This window comes from Saccopteryx leptura, chromosome 1, assembly GCF_036850995.1.
Source record: "Saccopteryx leptura isolate mSacLep1 chromosome 1, mSacLep1_pri_phased_curated, whole genome shotgun sequence".
Taxonomy (NCBI): domain Eukaryota; kingdom Metazoa; phylum Chordata; class Mammalia; order Chiroptera; family Emballonuridae; genus Saccopteryx; species Saccopteryx leptura.
This window is the reverse complement of record NC_089503.1, coordinates 29,194,734-29,215,112: the sequence shown is the minus strand read 5'-3', so window position 1 is coordinate 29,215,112 and position 20,379 is coordinate 29,194,734. Positions and strand designations below refer to the sequence as shown.

Here is a 20,379-nt window from a genome sequence, read left to right as displayed (position 1 = left end):
GTTCCAAATCTACGCTTTATCCCACTGCGCCACCACAGGTCAGGCCACAAAATTTACCCTTTAAAGTATACAATTAATTCAATGGTTTCTTAGTATGTTTAAAAGGTTGCACTATCATCACCACTATGTAATTCCAATTCATGCAAATTAAATTTTACAGAGGGAATAAAAGTGAAACCACTAGGAAACATTCCATTAATGAATGCCAACACCTAGTTCACTCAAGTTTTTTGAACTAATACAAGCATGCTTAACAATATGTTTAACTTCATATTTTCTTAATTTATTGCTTTAAAAGCCCACTACTATTTTCCAAAGACCATATAATGTAACTTTATTGGCAAACTATTTATGAGTCATTTTATACTCAGCACCTACAAAGTGCCAAATACATGATTAGTATTTGATATTTGTTCAATGAAAAATGTCTCTGGATAATGAGCAGGGTCCCAATTTGCCCAGTTTTGATGATGTCAAACTCTTACCCAGTTTTGACAAATGGATGAATAAGTGAATAAACTATGAGCTTCTTTTTTTTTTTTATTTTATTTTATTTATTTATTCATTTTAGAGAAGAGAGAGAGAGAGAGAGAGGAGGCGGGGGAGGAGCAGAAAGCATCAACTCCCATACGTGCCTTGACCAGGCAAGCCCAGGGTTTTGAACCCGTGACCTCAGCGTTCCAGGTCAATGCTTGATCCACTGCGCCAGCACAGGTCAGGCAACTATGAGTTTCTTGAGCAAAGAAAATTTATCTGATTTGTCATCACACTGCTGAAATCTAGCACAGAGCGGTTTGCTAAATGAATTTAAAAATTACTATTAAATGCCAGCAATAAGAGCAGTGGAATGCCAATATAATTGAACAGAAAGACAGTGTAGCCATAGCTGACTTGGGGCAGAGGGTCTAGAGCCCCACACATTGGCCTGCCCCCCGCCCCGTCCCACTGAAAGCTCCATGCACTGTTACAGAAAACCATTACAGAGCAGAATTTAGGACAAAGTGAATTTCTGTCTAATCCCTTCTTAGGATGCTGTTATCTCCTGCCTCCACTTATTTAAAAAGAAATATTTATTATGCAATAATTATGTGGTCTAAGTGGCTTCAGACCATGATCACGAGGAAGCCTTTCGAGATATCCCCACTGTAGCTGTTTCATATGGCTGCATTAAAAACAGAAACTGAGTCAACAACAGATCAGTAATTGTCAGGGGTTTGGGAAGAGTAAGGGCTGACTACAGAGGGCTCACGAGAGGGAATTTTGGGGGAGTGATTGAAGTGTTTTATACCTTTTTTTCTTTGTGACAGGGGCAGAGAGAGAGACAGAGAGAGGGACAGATAGGGACAGACAGGCAAGAAGGAGAGATGAGAAGCATTAATTCTTCATTGTGTCTCCTTAGTTTCCTTAGTTGTTCATTGATTGCTTTCTCATATGTGCCTTGACAAGGGGGGGGGGGTTATAGCAGAGCAAGTGACCCCTTGCTCAAGCCAGCAGCCAGCAACCTTGGGTTCAAGCCAGCAACCTTGGGTTCAAGCCAGCGACCTTGGGCTTCCAGCCAGCGATCTTTGGGCTTAAGCCAGCAACCATAGTGTCTATGATTCCATGCTCAAGCCAGCAACTCCGCGCTCAAACTGGTGAGTCGCAGCTCAAGCTGAATGAGCCTACACTTAAGCCAGATGAGCCCATGGTCAAGCTGGCAACCTTGGGATTTCGAACCTGGGCCCTCCACGTCCCAGTCTGACTCTCTATCCACTGCACCACCGCCTGGTCAGGTGAAGTGTTTTATACCTTAATTGTGATGGTCAGAGGTGGATTAAGGTTGGTGAGGCCCGGGGGGGGCGGGGGGAGAAGAAAATATTGGGCCCCTTGTCATTAGAAAAAAGTGTAAAGTTGGGGGGTTTTTTTGTTGTTGTTTTTTTTTCATTTTTCTGAAGCTGGAAACAGGGAGAGACAGTCAGACAGACTCCCGCATGCGCCCGACCGGGATCCACCCGGCACGCCCACCATGGGGCGAGGCTCTGCCCACCAGGGGGCGATGCTCTGCCCATCCTGGGTGTCGCCATGTTGCGACCAGAGCCACTCTAGCGCCTGAGGCAGAGGCCACAGAGCCATCCCTAGTGCCCGGGCCATCTTTGCTCCAATGGAGCCTTGGCTGCGGGAGGGGAAGAGAAAGACAGAGAAGAAAGCACGGCGGAGGGGTGGAGAAGCAAATGGGCGCTTCTCCTGTGTGCCCTGGCCGGGAATCGAACCCGGGTCCTCCGCACGCTAGGCCGACGCTCTACCGCTGAGCCAACCGGCCAGGGCAAGTTGGGGTTTTGCTGGGCCCTTCAGAAGTTGGGGACCAGGGCACGTGCCCCATGCACCCACCATTAAAACCATCTCTGGTGATGGTGGCCCATGACTCAATATTATTGGTCATGATTCATAGAACTATATAATAAAAACAGTGAATTTTACTGTATATTCATACATTTTGTTTGATTACTTGTTAATGTAGACTACAAATGTGGGAAAGAGATTTGTAATTGTTACTCACCAAGGTGGGGTCAATATCCTCAATTGCCAGAAGTCTGTTATATATACTGTGAACTTTCTCATACTTCATGCGACTCTAAGGTGGTAGAGAAGAAGTGGGTATAAATATATACTCTAAGCAAGGAGGATTTGAGCTCTGAGGAATCCAGAGGCTGCACCACACAATGGCACCTGCTTTGAGCATAAATATATAATGAGCTGAGGACTAATAAGTGTTCATTTTGCATCATCTTTGTCTACCTAGGCAAACAGGCAACCAGAAAAAAAATGCAGTCCTGCAATAAAAGTCCAACAATAAGAAAGTTCTAAATATTTTTACCCACCTCTTCATAATCTGCATATGCAAAATAAAGAAGCATATTCTTCTTTAATAAAGTGCTTATGGCTCTTTCATATATATTAGCAGCTTCATCACTAAATAATTTGGCATTATTCATATCCTAGGAGAAAAAAGGTAAAGCTCACTCTCAATAATTTTAATATAGCTGAAAGAGAATAAAATATATACTCATTATGGATATACATATGCAAACATATGCATTTCTGGATTTAAAAAATATTCCAAAGACTTATTCCATCATTTTAACAGAAGAATCATCAAATACTCTAAATGATTCATCACTGTAATACATTACAAAACGGCCACTATATTTTCATTCTATTGACGTAAAGTTTTCAACACATATTTTTTATTACCAAAATTCAATGTTATATTTTTAGCAAGTTATTCCTATACCCAAACCATAAAAAGACCAAAAGAGACCTAAAGGAATACTTACCCCCTTTTCTGCTAGCAGTTTACTCGACTGCTCAAGGTACTGGGCGGCTTCGTACCAAATATCAGGGTGATGGCCCAGCACAAGCAGGCACTGTTCATAAGCAAACATAACTAAAGAAAGAGGACAGTTACAACCTTCAATTAAAATAAATATTACTTATGAAACAATCAATACAAGCATCACAATTAAATTATTAGACCAAGACAGGGCACTCAATAATGAATGATAATTAGAAATAAAAAGCTTCAGTGATTTCTGGCACCATCATCCTCCCAAGCCCCATCCATCCATCATTTATTAAGTTAATATTTATTGAGCACCAACTATATGCTAGGAATGTGAAAGACACCATGAATACACCAGTGAATAAGACTTCCTATACTCAAGCAGTCTGCATTATTTTGAAAAAACTCAACACTAAGAGAGCAATTATAAAAAGTAGAAAGTATTGTGATGAGGAAAGTAGAGGGCACTCTTGACACAGCAGCAGGACTTAACATAGTTTAGGGACTCAAGAAAGGTTTCACTAGGGAACTGACATCTAAAGGAAACATGAAAAAGGGATAGAAGCTGATCAGATGAGACATATTCTCATTTCTCAGGACTAAGAAATTTACCCTGAGATTAAGGGGAAAACTAAAATAGACCCATCTTAACAGTATAAAAACAAGCAACTACAAGGTCCATGTGATTGGCCAATAATTTAACTACCTGCTAAAATAAAACTCAACATTCTTCAGAGGAAATAACAAAATCTAGCTTTACAGTGTTTCATTTGCACATTTGTACAATTTCCAAAAGAAAATGTGACCCATAGTTAAGAGAAAAAGAAACCAACCTTATGATGGCCCAGATGTTAGAATTAATAGACAATTAAGGAAGTGGAGTGCAAGAACGTCAGGAGCAGACACAAAAATGGTATAGGCAAAACAAAACCAAGCAAACGCAGTATAGGCCTATGGGTGAGAGAGCAAGGCAAGACAGGGATTTTTGAAAGACCCAAATTCTAGTTCTGGCAGTGGCAGTAATTTGTATTGAATTAACTCTCCTGAGAATAAAATTAATAAACTGAAAAATACAAAAGCAACTATTTAAAGACACTGAGGAATGACTGGAAGAACAGAAACCAGAGAAGATCGAGCCCTTAAAAAATCAGAGCCACAGTGGGTAAGATCCATATTTAAAATGGCTTTCCCCCTCAATGGCTTAGCCCCATGTGTACAGTTCTGGTATACCTAGGACTCAAGTCAAATGCTGACGTCTTACTGGCGTGAGATAAGTAAAGCTGAGTTCTGGGCTATGAGAGCAGCTGAAAATTAAGGGAGAAATTCCCCAAAAGAGAGAGCCACAGAAGGTAGAGCCTGAAAATCTGGGCATCTAATGTCCTCAAATCTTTAGTTGACCCCCAAAATATATGTACACAGGAAAGAATACAAAGAGCCCAAGAAGAAAGCAAAGCTGAAGGCTGAAAGAGCTGAATAGGTATCTCAGCAGCTGCCCACTGTAATGGAGACCAAGTTTAGAACTTGAGGCCCATCAAGTTAGAAATTAGGGTAAATACCGTGTACTTTCCACTATGTTTTAGGAGTAAAGACTGTCTCAGGACTAAGAAATTTACCCTGAGATTAAGGGGAAAACTAAAATAGACCCATCTTAACAGTATAAAAACAAGCAACTACAAGGTCCATGTGATTGGCCAATAATTTAACTACCTGCTAAAATAAAACTCAACATTCTTCAGAGGAAATAACAAAATCTAGCTTTACAGTGTTTCATTTGCACATTTGTACAATTTCCAAAAGAAAATGTGACCCATAGTTAAGAGAAAAAGAAACCAACCTTATGATGGCCCAGATGTTAGAATTAATAGACAAGAATTGTATAACTACTGTTCAAGAAAGGATATAAAGAAAAAGGATATAAAGGCCCAGATGTTAGAATTAGTAGACAGGAATTGTATAACTACTGTTCAAGAAAGGATATAAAGAAAAAGATGATATTGGATATAGAATTACAACAAAGAAAAGGAAACATAAAAAATATAAAAATTTCTAGAATGGAAATTTATAAAACTGAAAAGTAAAATATCTGAGATGAAAAATTCTCACTAGGCCCTGGCCGGATGGCTCAGTGGTAGAGCATCGGCCTGGCATGCAGGAGTCCCGAGTTCGATTCCCAGCCAGGGCACACAGGAGAAGCGCTCATCTGCTTCTCTACCCCTCCCCCTCTCCTTCCTCTCTGTCTCTCTCTTCCCTTCCTGCAGCTGAGGCTCCACTGGAGCAAAGATGGCCCGGGAGCTGAGGATGGCTCTGTGGCCTCTGCCTCAGACGCTAGGATGGCTCTGAATGCAACAGTGACACCCCAGATGGGTAGAGCATTGCCCCCTGGTGGGTGTGCCGGGTGGATCCTGGTCGGGCGCATGCAGGAGTCTGTCTGACTGCCTCCCTGTTTCCAGCTTCGGAAAAATGCAAAAAAATAAAATAAAATTCTCACTAGATGGACCCTGACCAGGTAGCTCAGTTGGTTAGAGTGTGCTCCCAGTATGCCAAGGTTGTAAGTTTGATTCTCGGTCAGGGCACATACAAGAATCAACCAATGAATGCATAAGTGGGTGGAGCAACAAATCAATGTTTCTCTCTCTTCCCCCTCTCTAAAAAAAAAAACCAAATCAATAAATTAAAAAAAAATTCAAAAAGAATTCACTAGATGGGTTAATAATAGATTGAATACAATAAAACAAAGCTCAGTGAACCTGAAGATAGATTTATAAAATTACTGAATCTGAAGAACATAAAAAGAGGCTGGGGATAAAAACAACCTTGGTAATCTAACATACATGCAATTGGAGTACCAGAGAGGTTAATCTTATTACCTCTTTTTGTTATAAGGGTCTGATCTTCTGTACGAAGAGGGTTGCTCTTTTCCCACTGGATATATTTCTTCCACATATCTACTTGCTGAGCTTCTTGAGGAGTATTCTGAGGAGGCACTGAAGGAGCATTGCGGTCCAAACCTTTCATTACTGTCTCATATTCCTAAAATAAGCATTTAGCATTCTGTGGTGAGCACAGGAACAACTCAGATATACAGGATGGAGTTGATCAGTTTGGTATTTTGCTAACATGCCTATTTCTTCCAAATACTTCTTTGTTAATACAATCTAAAAACTATTTAAGAGAAAAGAGAAAAATCATAGAGAATTACCTACCAAAGAACAGGTTTATCAGGACTGAGTGAAAATAATACCCCTGGGCACTCTCTACAGCAGTGGTAGTCAACCTGGTCCCTACTGCCCACTAGTGGGCCTTCCAGCTTTCATGGTGGGTGGTAGCGGAGTCACCAAAGTATAAATAAAAAGATAAATTTAACTATAGTAAGTTGTTTTATAAAGATTTATTCTGCCAAACTTAGTGAAAATCCAACATAAAGTACTTGGTAAGTCATTATTATTATATGCTTTAACTTGTAACTCTGCTTTATAAATTTTATAAAGTAAAGTTTCCCTACTTTATAAATCACCATTACTGTGGAGCCAGTGGGCAGTTAGAAAATTTTACTATTAACATTGATACAAAAGTGGGCAGTAGGTATAAAAAGTTTGACTACCCCTGCTCTACAGGTAATCTAAGAGGTCACTCTCCAGGACAGATCAACATGACCGATAATCTGGTGGTATCATTACTGCCATCTTTGGTGAAACTGTTTTGTAAAATTTCAATAGTTTATATTACTAGGCTTATTTCTCTAATTTCTCACGGTGTCAATAAATGAAAAGTATGTTCCCAAACAAGAGTGTCCCTAAGAGCTGTTATCAGACAACAGAGTAGTGTTCAGATACATATGAGCAAACGGGAGGGAAAGATAAGAATTTCATCAATTCCAGTTGGAACCTTATCTCTACAACTTGTTAATATATCTGAAAAATTTCTTCCAAATTCTGTATTTTGCCCTATAACATGTCTGTAAACAGGTATTTCATTTCAAATATATCATCTGCTCAGAAAATGCAATTAACTATCTTTAAGACTACCAGTGATAGAAAAAGCTCTATGTAAATAACATATTCATAACAATCATTAAAGTAAGTGGCCTGACAGAATTTCATACCTTTGCTACACGCCTAGCATTCATATAATCTCTGCTACGATCTTCAATCATTTTTTTAGCTAAATGAATATTGATACCCTAAGAAAAAAGAGAGGAAAACATATATGTTTTAAATGAACTGTATTTTAATATTAGTACAATATAGTTAATTTATTAATTTACTTTAAATTCTTTAAAAAATATTTTTTGGTTAGTAAAATAAAGGTTCAATAACATTATTGCTTCAAAGATCAAGGAAGATATGCTTAAGCTTGTTATGAACTGGAAATAAATTTCCATATATGATGAACTTCTAAAGTTAGGGAATGATTTGGAAAGCATACATGATTTCATACAAAATTCTAATAATAAAGGATGAGGTACAGATTCATCTGGAAGAATAGCCATGGCTTAGTTCTAAAAGCCCTTTTCTGCCTGGCCAGGTGGTGGTGCAGTGGATAGAGCGTTGGACTGGGATGCGGAGGATACGGGTTCGAGATCCCAAGGTCGCCAGCTTGAGCGCAGGCTCATCTGGCTTGTGCAAAAAGCTCACCACCTTGGACCCAAAGTTGCTGGCTTGAGCAAGGGGTCACTCGGTCTGCTGAAGGCCCACAGTCAAGGCACATATGAGAAAGCAATCAATGAACAACTAAGGTGTCGCAATGAAAAACTAATGATTGATACTTCTCATCTCCATTCCTGTCTGTCTGTCCGTATCTATCCCTGTCTCTGATTCTCTCTGTCTCTGTAAAATAATTTAAAAAATAAAATAAAATAAGTAAAAGCCCTTTTCTAACTAAGTCTGCATAACTGGAAAAAATAAATGCAGAGGTAACAAGTAGACATAAACAGTATCATTCATGTCTCAAAGATTAGACACATGACTCCTGATCCCACCACTATTTCAGGTGGGTGCATGAGATCAAAACAATTTTTATATAATACTAAGATATAATTTGCCTCTCTTACAAATATACAGTGAAGTTTTTCAGAGGTTACATGACTATCATAAAATATTGAATTTAAAAGCAGATAGAAAAATCTAGCTGTCTCCTATTAAGTTAGATATTAAAGACATTTGCAAAAATACAAAAACAGTGAGACTCAGCCTGACGTGTGGTGGCACAGTGGACAGACCATCGACCTGGAATGCTGAGGTTCCCGGTTTGAAATACTAGGCTTGCCTGGTCAAGGTACATATGGGAGTTGATGCTTCCTGCTCTTCCTCCCCTTCTCTCTCTCTCTCTCCTCTCTCTTTCTATATCTCTATTATCTCTCCTCTCTAAAATGAATAGTCTTAAAAAAAAACACAAAAACACAACATGATTCATCTCATTAATATTCTTCATGTTTTGGAAAATAGTTTGTTTTAATGCTACTTATGCTAAAATGAAAGGAGTTTATTATTGCAAAATTTAAATGATTAAAAAATATCCTGCCCTGGCTGGTTGGCTCAGTGGCAGGGTGTCAGCCTGGCGTGAGATGTCTTGGGTTCGATTCCCGGTCAAGGCACACAGGAAAAGCGTTCATCTTCTTCTCCACCCTTCCCCCTTGCCTTTCTCTTTCTCTCTTCCCCTCCCACAGCCAAGTCTCCATTGGAGCAAAGTTGGCTGGGGCACTGAGGATGGCTCCAGGGTCTCCGCCTCAGGTGCTAGAATGGTTTCAGTTGCAATGGAGCAATGCCCCAGCTGGGCAGAGCATCATCCCCTGGTGGGCATGCCAGGTAGATCCCAGTCAGGCACATGTGGGAGTCTGTCTCTCTGCCTCCCCGCTTCTCATTTCAGAAAAATACAAAAAAAAAAAATTTTTGTGGTCTCCAATAATTTTTAAAATTTCAGGACCAGGTCCTGGCTGGTTGGGTCAGTGGTAGAGCATTGTTCTGGCATGTGGATGACCCGGGTTTGATTCCTGGTCAGGGCACACAGGAAGAGTGACCATCTGCTTCTCTAACAGCCATGACTTGATTGGTCTGAGTGCATTGGCCCTGGGCACTAAGGATGGCTCCATGGAGCCTTTGCCTTAGCTGCTAAAAATAGCTTGGTTACGAGCATGACCCATAATTAGCAGAGCATTGGCCCCAGACAGGGGTTGCTGCGTGGATCCTGGTCAGAGTGTATGTGGGAGTCAGTCTATCTTCCTTCCTCTCACTTAGAAAAAAATAAAATTAGAAATATTAAAATCTCAGGACCAAAAAATTTGAATGATTTCAATACTCTACCTAATTCTTCAAATCAGAGAGGACATATGAGGAACTTTCTTTTAATGATGAAGTTTATTTGGCATGTATGGTTTTTGTTTGTTTAGTTGTTTTATTCAGTGAGAGGAGAAGAGGTAGAGACAGATTCTTGCATATGCCCCAACCAGTATCCATGTAGAAAGCCCACTAGGAGGCGATGCTCTGCCCATCTGGGGCATTGCTCTGTTGCTCAGCAACCAAGCTCTTCTTGGTGCCTGAGGTGGAGGCCATGGAGTCCTACCTTCAGCAGCCAGGACGAACTCGCTCCAATCAAGCCATGACTGTAGGAGAGGGAGAGAGAGACAGAAGAGAAAGGGGGAGGGGTGAAGCAGAGGGGTGCCTCGCCTGTGTGCCCCAACCAAGAATCAAACCCGGGACATCCACATGCCGAGCCGATGTTCTACCACTGAGCAAACTGGCCAGGGCTGGCATGTATGTTTACTTATTAGATCAGACGGTTAAAGCATATGCTAATGAGCCAAAAAAGTTGGATTGCAGCTCCTTATCTCACAAATGCAAGCCAACAATCCTATCTGTTACTAGGTGAAAGAGCTGCGTTCCAACTGATCATTTCTACTAGGAAAACAATTCTAAAAAGGTACCATTTCATTAGAGATCAATGGCAATGTGTATGTATCATTGTAAGGGGTATAGTTTAGCATTGAATAAAGATAATTTTGTTAGAATTTTAATTTTTTCAGAGTATTTTCTAAAAAATAATTAAACAATAAGAATCTCAAAACCTTGAAAAATGTTAAAAGTGATTCTTTCATAATCAACACAAAAACAGACATATGCAGCACTGATATCCAGGTACCTAGTATCAGAAAGGCCACAGTGCATAAAAATTAAAATGGCTTGGTTATAACTACTCTGGCCTAATTTACCTCTTCATACTTGTTATAGTCTCTCCAGAGTTGTTCAATGTTGATCATTGGATTAACACAACCTCGTTGATAAACCCTTCGAACTGCTGTTATTCTCTGATTTTCTGCATAAGATCCAACAGCCTCCCTGGTGTTGGATAAAAAATGCCATCAATTATATCAGAGCTAAATCAACTGGGCACACGGAAAAAAAAAACTATAAAAATACTTACACGCCTTTTAAGAAATTGATGTAATCCACCCAAATCTAAGAAATAAAATAAAGTGTTAATATATTTCTTATTTTCAAATTTATGAATTGTATATACTTAAAATATTTTAACTCTACCTGATAAGACATTATTTCCATCCCAATTTTATCCAGGGCAAAGTCATATGCTTGAGCCATTTTTTCTCTGAAATAAATATGAAAGACATATCTTTAAAAAACTGTGTTTTTAAAACAACCAAAACTTCTGATCATATGCTCAGACAGCAGTTGAATATCTGCTGCTTTTGTGTATCTAAACAAAAATGTAGTCATCTTTGCAAGTATATAAAGTCATTCTTTTGTTTAGCTTGCCAATGTCATTAACTTTGTTTCCTTTATCTACTGCTTGTGAGCTTATCAAAGGCAAGGCCCAGGCTTTAATTATTTTATATCCTTTAAGCTACCTAATCTTATATGTAGCAGAGTAAAATGTGAAAATATCTGGTGTAAGAAGGTAAGTTACATCTGAAGATCTATTCACTCTGAAGTCAAATTTAGAGAAGAACTTCCTCTTCAATATAAGACAATAAAAAATGAGGAAAAGAAGATAGAATTCTAGTTCTAGACATAACTTGCCTGTGTGTTATATATAAAAGTAGCATTTGGGAAGGTCCATTACTTAGATTCAACCAAGACCAATGTCGGGCGAAAGTCAGAGGGGAGATATCAACTACATAACAACAGACTGTCGAAGATGCCTTGGAATACTTAAGTAGCACACTGCATCATAACCTGCCAAGCATGGTGCCATGACAAGTAATAAAAAATGCTTTTTATTAAGTTTGAAAACAGCCTGACCAGGCGATGGCTCAGTGGATAGAACGTCGGACTGGGATAAGGAGCACTCAGGTTCGAGACCCCGAGGTCGCCAGCTTGAGTGCGGGCTCATCTGGTTTGAGCAAGGCTCACCAGCTTGGACCCAAGGTCGCTGGCTTGAGCAAGGGGTTGCTCGGTCTGCTGAAGGCCCATGGTCAAGACACATATGAGAAAGCAATCAATGAACAACTAAGGTGTCGCAATGAAAAACTGATGACTGATGCTTCTCATCTCTCTCCATTCCTGTCTGTCTGTCCCTATCTATCCCCTTCTCTGTCTCTCTCTCTGCCTTTGTAAAAAAAAAAAAAAGTTTGAAAACAAACCTGGTTCTTTCTCTGGAGTTAAGAAAAGGTGTGAGTTACTGTGGGACTGACTGTGCCTGGGGATCCCCTACATTCTTTTTTTTTTAAGACTTTATTCATATTTAGAAAGGAGAGAGAGAGAGAGAGAGAGAGAGAAAGAGAGACAGGGAAGGAGGGCAGGAGCAGGAAGCATCAACTCCCATAAGTGCCTTGACCAGGCAAGCCCAGGGTTTTGAACTGGTGACTTGCAGCGTCCCAGGTCTACACGTTATCCACTGCTCCACCTTAGGTCTGGCCCACTTGCATTCTTAAGATCCTGATTTAACTTACTTGTAACTTGGTAGTTTGCCCTTGGTTTCTCGGACATATGAAAGATAACACTTCCATAAATCAATGTGCAAAACCTTCATAAGGCATCTTTGAAATAGCTATAAATACAAGAAAATATTATCAGAACCCACGCTTGAATTTCACAGGTACGTGAGTGAAATAGAACATTAAAGAACAAACTCAGCTCCTTTCATGAATTTATCTTCTTACAAATGGCAAATAACTCCTTCCTATTTCCTATTTTTAAATCCTTAAATCATGCTCATTATTTTAGTCAGTATAGTATAATCACTGTTTTTTCCTTTTCCAAAACTTTTATTATGAACATTTTCAAGCAGAAAAGTTAAATAAGTACCATGAACTCCTATATAATCACTACCTAGATTTAATAATTGTTAACATTTGACTGTATTTGCTTTACACATGGTAAGTCCTAAGTTCAACTTCAGCAGGAAAGTCAAAGTATATTTAATAGAACCCACCTTTTCAACCTTGTCATAATTTTTAGCTTTAATCTGAAGAGAGACAGAAAAATATGGGATTAACATCATTTTTTGAGTATTAAAACATAACTTTCATTTTTTAAACTAATTTTGCAAATTCATGTTTATACTTTCCTATTAATTTTACCTTTCAAAAATAATGTTTGAACCCAACATAGATATATGCACTGTAAATATGCCATATGTAATTTGATCATACATCAATAGAATTTTACTCATTCACTTACGTTGAAAAAAAATTTTTTCTTTAACAGACACAGAGAGAGTCAGAGAGAGGGATAGACAGACAGGAACGGAGAGATGAGAAGGATCAATCATTAGTTTTTCGTTGCGCATTGTAACACCTTAGTTGTTCATTGATTGCCTTCTCATATGTGCCTTGACCACGGGCTTTCAGCAGACCAAGTAACCCCTTGCTTGAGCCAGTGACCTTGGGTCCAAGCTGGTGAGCTTTGCTCAAACAAGATGAACCCGCGCTCAAGCTGGCAACCTCGGGGTCTTGAACCCGGGTCCTCGGCATCCCGGTCTGATGCTTTATCCACTATGCCACCGCCTGGCCAGGCTATGTTGAAATTTTGTAAACTTAAAAGTTTGTAAAATAGTCAACAAGATGAATAAAGATATACAAGGCATGGTAAGACTGAAAATTTTTTTGCTAATTTTGACTATGTAAATTTTAGTCACTCAGGCAAATAACTACATTCCAGGTGCTGGGGCTACCAGTGGGCGCAACAAGCATGGCCTGCCCATGTTCTCAGAGCTTACAATTTTATGGAGAAGATAAGTGCCAAGGTGGGGGAAGTACAGAGGGGTAGGGGAGCATTTTGAAGGAACATAAACTCAGACTTAAGGATTTACAGAAGACTGCCTGGAAAAAGTTGATATATTAAGGATGAGGTTATACTGGTAAAGAGAGGAATTATTCGAGGCAGAAAGAATAGTATGTGCAAAGACCGAAGTTAAATATTATTAGATTTCTTTTTCTTTTCTCAGTATTATCATCAGATGATAGGATTGGTTGCTCAACTATGATGTATCAGTAAGTCTTTGTCTCAACCTGAAAAATGAATAATTTGATTGGTTGGCTTCTGGTCCTTCTCTCTCAGGGGTATATGTTTTCCCAGTTTTCTGGCTTAAGATGCTGCAGATGAGAACTCTGATGACAGTCCTCTTTTTCAGCTTAAGAACTTTTTTTTTTAATTATTGCTTCTCTTCCATCTTTTCCCCTTTTTCCTATTAGAACTCCTATTATATCAAGTCTCCTTATTCTGTCCTCAAAATCTATTATTTTTACCCTTTCTTTGATTTTTAGCTCTAGGTTTAAAATTATTTGTTTAAATATATATATATGTGCCTGACCAGGCAGTGGCACAGTGGATAGAGCGTCGGACTGGGATGCGGAGGACCCGGGTTTGAGACCCGAGGTCGCCAGCTTGAGCGCGAGCTCATCTGGCTTGAGCAAAGAAAGCTCACCAGCTTGGACCCAAGGTCGTTGGCTTGAGCAAGGGGTCGCTCGGTCTGCTGAAGGCCTGCGGTCAAGGCACATATGAGAAAGCAATCAATGAACAACTAAGGTCTCGTAACGAGAAACTGATGATTGATGCTTCTCATCTCTCTCCATTCCTGTCTGTCTGTCCCTATCTATCCCTCTCTCTGTCCCTGTAAAAAAAAAAAATCAATGAATTCATAAATAAATGTAATGACAAATCCACATATTTAAAAAAAAAAAAAAATATATATATATATATATATATATATATATATATATATATATATATATATATGTATTTGTTCCACTAGATTCTCCAGGCCACTAATTTAGGTCTCCATGTCACCATCCTCCTCCATTTAACCTACTGCTGTAGTTGATTCAGAAATAATGTTTGGCTTGAATATTTTTAATATTTCCCTTTCAATCTCAATGTGTTCATATAATTTTGTTCAAGTTATTGCCTCTCTCTCTTGCAGCTGTTTTTTGGGGGCCTATCCCAACAGTTGCTGGATTAACTATGCAATTACTTCTGTCTATTCACTGAAGCTGTTGGTAGTCTTAGAGTAGGAATTGATCCCTTCCCTACCATGACAGCTATGTAGCAGGTGTGGACAGCAAATAGGCTGTTGGTAGTCCTCTGAATAAGACCAAAAAACCCCACAAAAAACCTTTACTCGATAGCAGGGAGGACTCAGCCTGCCTGATGTCCACATTCCTTTGAGGTAGAAAGGCAGTTGAGGAATTCCAAATATTTCTACTGGGTCAGTCTCTTATGCCTTGTCCCTAGGCTCTCCACCAGCCTTCTTCTTTTAGCCATAAAACCTGAGGTTTCCTTGCATCCAGCTGCCTGGCTCATTAGAGATAAACAGGTTCAGAGTGGGAGTGAAGATGAGCTCAAATCACCAGCTTCCAAATGCAATGACAGGTTATATACAGTTCTCACAAGCCAGGAAAACCAAAACTACTCAGTAGGAAAACTGGTAAAGAATATGGATAGGTGACTTCCAGAAGAGAAAATGGAAATGGATTAAAATAGTATGGCAACACATACAAACTTACAAAATGGGAAAAAGGTGACAACACATATTATTTTATACCAATCAGAATAGTAAAAGTTTAAAAGGGCATTAACACTATGGAAGCAATATGAGGAAAAGAATTTCACACATTGCTAAAGGAAATATGAACTGTATGGCCTTTATGGAAAGTCATTGGTAAAAGCTATTCAAATAAAAAAATATACATATTTTGACCCAGCAATTCTACTCTTTGAATATATTCCATAAAATAAAAGCACCAGGATATAAAGGTGTTTGTACAAAGATATTTACTGCAAATTTTACAGCAACAAAGACATTTAACAAAATAAATGTTCAACAATATAAAAATGGTTTAATAAATTATGGTGTATTCAAATCATAAAATACTATACACCCATATGAAATGACTTAAGACTGTAACAGGTAGTTTGAGGGAATTTTCTCAAAATTTTATTGAATGAAAAAAGACAAAATGTATATAATATAATCCATCTTTGTAAAACAATGATAAATCTTACTTGTATAAATATGTTCGTATGTGATTTTATGAGCATGGAGAAAACATGGAACACACACAAAACATGGATATGATTTAATTTATGCATTTCAGTAAAAACTGTATCTCTATATACGTAATAAATATAAACCAAAAAGATTTTATGTGTTTTTCCTACAAAAACTGTTCCTATATCTTGGACTTATCAATTATTTGCTTTTATTGTTATTGGTTCAATACATATATGTAGAAAAAGACACTTGTGACTAATAAGAGTCACTGATTGTCATTCTAGATATAATTTTCCAAGAGTTGAAAAGAAAATAAAGCATCTAGACATTCCAGGTACTCATAAATCATACCAATTATCAAAATTATGAACCAAAGGAGTACAAACTTTTCATTACATCTTCTCTAAACAGAGCTACAAGTAGCCAGAAAAACTAATGTTAGTATAATTGGCCCCATTAGAGAAAAACAAAGGCTATGCTGCAAGTCATACTCAAATTCCATTACTGGTGAAACTAGTATAAGAATATGTGAACAGCCTTCCTTTGGGCATCCTACTACTGGACCATACTTCTGGTTAAAAAATTACTATTATTGCTTGACCAGGCAGTAGCACAGTGGATAGGGCTTCAGAATGGAACGTAAAGAACCCAAGTTCGAAACCTCAAGGTTACCACCTTGAGTGCAGGCCCACCAGCTTGAATGCAGTTGCTGGCTTGAGCGTGGGATCACAGACATGACTCTGTGATCACTGGCTTGATCTCAAAGGTTGCTGGCTTGAGCAAGGAGTCACTCCCTCTGCTGTAGCCCCCAGTCAAGGCACATATGAGAAAGCAATCAATGAACAACTAAGGAGCTGCAATGAAAAACTGATGCTTCTCATTTTTCTCCCCTTCTGTCCCTATCTGTTCCTCTGTCACACACACACAAAAAATTATTATTCATGGTATTGTTGACTAGTATTTATGTAAAAACATCTCACCTACGAGTTAAATATTCTTATATATATTTAGCATAGTTATGTACAGGGATGAACTTGATAATCAAAGCTTGGCTTAAATTTTTAAAACAAATTCTTGATACTACTTTGAATTTTATTTTGATATCAGATTCTCAAGGCTATCATTAACCAATCAAAAATGCCTCCATTTAAAGCCCTTATATACACGTAATTTACAAAGCATACTTAAACTTGCTCATATGTATCTGTTTTTTTTTTTTTTTTTTTTTGCGTTTTTCTGAAGCTGGAAACAGGGAGAGACAGTCAGACAGACTCCCGCATGCGCCCGACCGGGAGGGATCCACCCGGCACGCGAGGCTCTGCCCACCAGGGGGCGATGCTCTGCCCATCCTGGGCGTCGCCATGTTGCGACCAGAGCCACTCTAGCACCTGGGGCAGAGGCCACAGAGCCATCCCCAGCGCCTGGGCCATCTTTGCTCCAATGGAGCCTTGGCTGCGGGAGGGGAAGAGAGAGACAGAGAGGAAAGCGTGGCGGAGGGGTGGAGAAGCAAATGGGCACTTCTCCTATGTGCCCTGGCCGGGACATATGTATCTGTTAAAAGTAATGTTATGTAATTGTAAATGACAGGGACTCTTAAAAATTATTTTTGTTTTAGGTTCTCAAACTTTAATGTGCAATCATCTGAGGTAATTGTTAAAAGAGTAGAATTGTTTTCTACCAGGAATGCCAAGTTATTCTAATGCAAAGATTTTTTAAAATGATTGGAAATATACCAAAATATGAACAATTTATGGATTAATGTGATGGAATAATTGTTTTTTCAAACTCTGTAACATGGTCATATAATTTTGGTAATTTAAAAAATTGCACAAATAATTTAAAAATTGAGAATAATTTTAATACTCCTGATGTATCTACTGCTAGACATAAAAATCTGTCATATACTTGCAATTATTTTTTTGATGAGTCATCTAAGTTTTACCAAAATATGAAGAGTTGCTGTAGAAGGGAAAAAAAATTTCAAGTTCTCAACTTCCTAATTATTTTCATATTATAAAGGAAGATAATTAGATTATTAAGACTAATCTTTGATTTTGATTGAATCACATGAGTGGTTATTGGGGGAAGAGTAAAAAAAGCATAACATTAAATAAACACAAATCTATTCCTGATACTTTTTTTTTTCCTTTTTTTTTTTGTATTTTTTCTGAAGTTGGAAACGGGGAAGCAGTCAGACAGACTCCTGCATGCGCCCGACTGGGATCCAACCGGCACGCCTACCAGAGGGTGATGCTCTGTTGCAACCAGACCCATTCCAGTGCCTGAGGCAGAGGCCATAGAGCCATCCTCAGCGCCCGGGCCAACTTTGCTCCAATGGAGCCCTGGCTTCGGGAAGGGAAGAGAGAGACAGAGAGGAAAGAAAGGGGGAGGGGCGGAGAAACAGATGGGCGCTTCTCCTGTGTGCCCTGGCCAGGAATCGAACCCGGGACTTCTGCACGCCAGGCCGACACTCTACCACTGAGCCAATTGGCCAGGGCTATTCCTGATACTTTTAAACACGTTTTAATTCTAGTCCTTTGTTAACTTCTGAATTATTTCTCAGTGATTTAACATTCATTAACTTTTGGAACTAAAACTATCCTCCAGGCAATTATTGAAACTAATGATCACTTACAGAAGATTATTTAATTTTGCAAAATGTAAACCTTATCAAAAGAAATGTCTAATAAACTTTTGACTAATGGTAACATCCATTTTTAACAGTTTAGATCAGCTCTGACCTTTACCTGGAACAGTTTTATATGGAGATCTAAAGAAGCAACAATATTTCACTGTTCAAAAATAAATTAGTTTTCCCTAAGTAATATTGGGAATATTTTCCATATTTCACTGAACTTTTTAATAAAATGTTGGTGTAAATTCTTATAAAACTTTCTTATTAACAAAGAAACCTTTTCGTGTAAACAGCATTTTGGCTGATTTCCTCAAAATCAATTTTTTTTCTTATACCTTGGGGAAATAAATTCTGAAACATCAGAATTTTTTATTTTTTAAGTGAGAGGAAAGGAGATAGAGAGACAGACTCTTGCATGCACCCTGACCAGGACCCACTAGGCAAGCAATTCCCATCTGGGGCCAAGGCTCCTAGCTACATTCAGTGCCTGAGACTAATGCTCAGACCAACTGAGCAATCCTCAGTGCCTGGGGCCAACTCTTGAACCAATTGAACCACTGGCTGCAAGAGAGAGAGGAGGGAGGGAGGGGAAAAGAAGCAACCATTTGCTTCTCCTATGTGCTCTGAACAGGGATAAAACCCAAGATGTCAGCATGCAGGGCCAATGCTCTATCCCTGAGCCAATGGGTCAGGGCCAATATAAGAATTTTTTAATGTTTTTATTTTTCTGAAGCTAGAAACGGGGAGGCAGTCAGACAGACTCCTGCATGCACTCAACCGGGATCCACCCGGCACGCCCACCAGGGGGCGATGCTCTGCCCATCTGGGGCGTCGCTCTGTTGCGACCAGAGCCACTCTAGCGCCTGAGGCAGAGGCCATGGAGCCATCCTCAGCGCCCGGGCCATCTTTGCTCCAATGGAGCCTTGGCTGCTGGAGGGGAAAAGAGAGACAGAGAGGAAGGAGAGGGGGAGGGGTGAAGAAGCAGATGGGCGCTTCTCCTGTGTGCCCTGGCCGGGAATTGAACCCGGGACTCCTGCACGCCAGGCCGACGCTCTACCACTGAGCCAAACGGCCAGGGCCTTTAATGTTATTTTTAGAACCATCCATTATAATAATCATTAAATAATTAAAAATCATATTTGACAAGTGAATCCAACTGACATAACTCTACAGAGGAAAGTAAGCAAAGCAAACAATTTAAAGGAAAAAGGAAATCTCTATATATACTTTGTTTAGGCTTTCATATAATAACCATTCGGAAAAGCCAATGCTTGTCCTAAGATATCATTGGGCTAGGCCCAATCTCATGTGAGTTTACATAGCAGTTGCTCACAACAAATGTGATGAATAAATGAACTGCAAACGCACATTCCTAATTTGTTCCCCACATCTTTTCTACTTTAAGTTATATAGCATATGCACTTTTGTGGAATTTAGGACAATTAATTTAAATTGAGTTTGCACTGTAGAAACTGCTTGATTCTGCTTGTCTTATCTAAAAAGGTTAGCCCAATCCAGAAACCTGAAGGCAAATGGCATCCTAAACAAACCTCATCTTCCATTCCTTTAGTCCAGGGGTAGTCAACCTTTTTATACCTACCGCCCACTTTTGAATCTCTGTTAGAAGTAAAATTTTCTAACCGCCCACTGGCTCCACAGTAATGGTGATTTATAAAGTAGGGAAGTAACTTTACTTTATAAAATTTATAAAGCAGAGTTACAGCAAGTTAAAGTATATAATAATAATTACATATCAAGTATTTTATGTTGGATTTTTGCTAAGTTTGACAGAATAAATCTTTATAAAACAACTTAACTATAGTTAAATCTATCTTTTTATTTATACTTTGGTTGCTCCGCTACCGCCCACCATGAAAGCTGGAACGCCCACTAGTGGGCGGTAGGGCCCAGGTTGACTACCACTGTTTAGTCTTTTTCACTAGTTGACTGCTGCTATCTAATCTCTTATAGCCTGAAAAAT

General features: G+C 39.1%; 1 protein-coding gene across 1 annotated transcript in view; it reads right to left on the bottom strand.

Moving 5' to 3' along the window:
• Positions 1 to 20,379, bottom strand: part of CSTF3 (cleavage stimulation factor subunit 3) — an 80,874-nt gene that overhangs the window by 12,915 nt on the left and 47,580 nt on the right. The window contains exons 4-13 of the mRNA XM_066363625.1: positions 12,704 to 12,736; positions 12,222 to 12,319; positions 10,852 to 10,918; positions 10,736 to 10,770; positions 10,524 to 10,650; positions 7,422 to 7,499; positions 6,187 to 6,349; positions 3,315 to 3,424; positions 2,859 to 2,975; positions 2,537 to 2,611 (exon numbers count right to left, since the gene is read on the bottom strand). Coding sequence (XP_066219722.1) covers positions 2,537 to 2,611; positions 2,859 to 2,975; positions 3,315 to 3,424; positions 6,187 to 6,349; positions 7,422 to 7,499; positions 10,524 to 10,650; positions 10,736 to 10,770; positions 10,852 to 10,918; positions 12,222 to 12,319; positions 12,704 to 12,736 — 903 coding nt within the window. The remainder of the gene's footprint in view (positions 1 to 2,536; positions 2,612 to 2,858; positions 2,976 to 3,314; positions 3,425 to 6,186; positions 6,350 to 7,421; positions 7,500 to 10,523; positions 10,651 to 10,735; positions 10,771 to 10,851; positions 10,919 to 12,221; positions 12,320 to 12,703; positions 12,737 to 20,379) is intronic.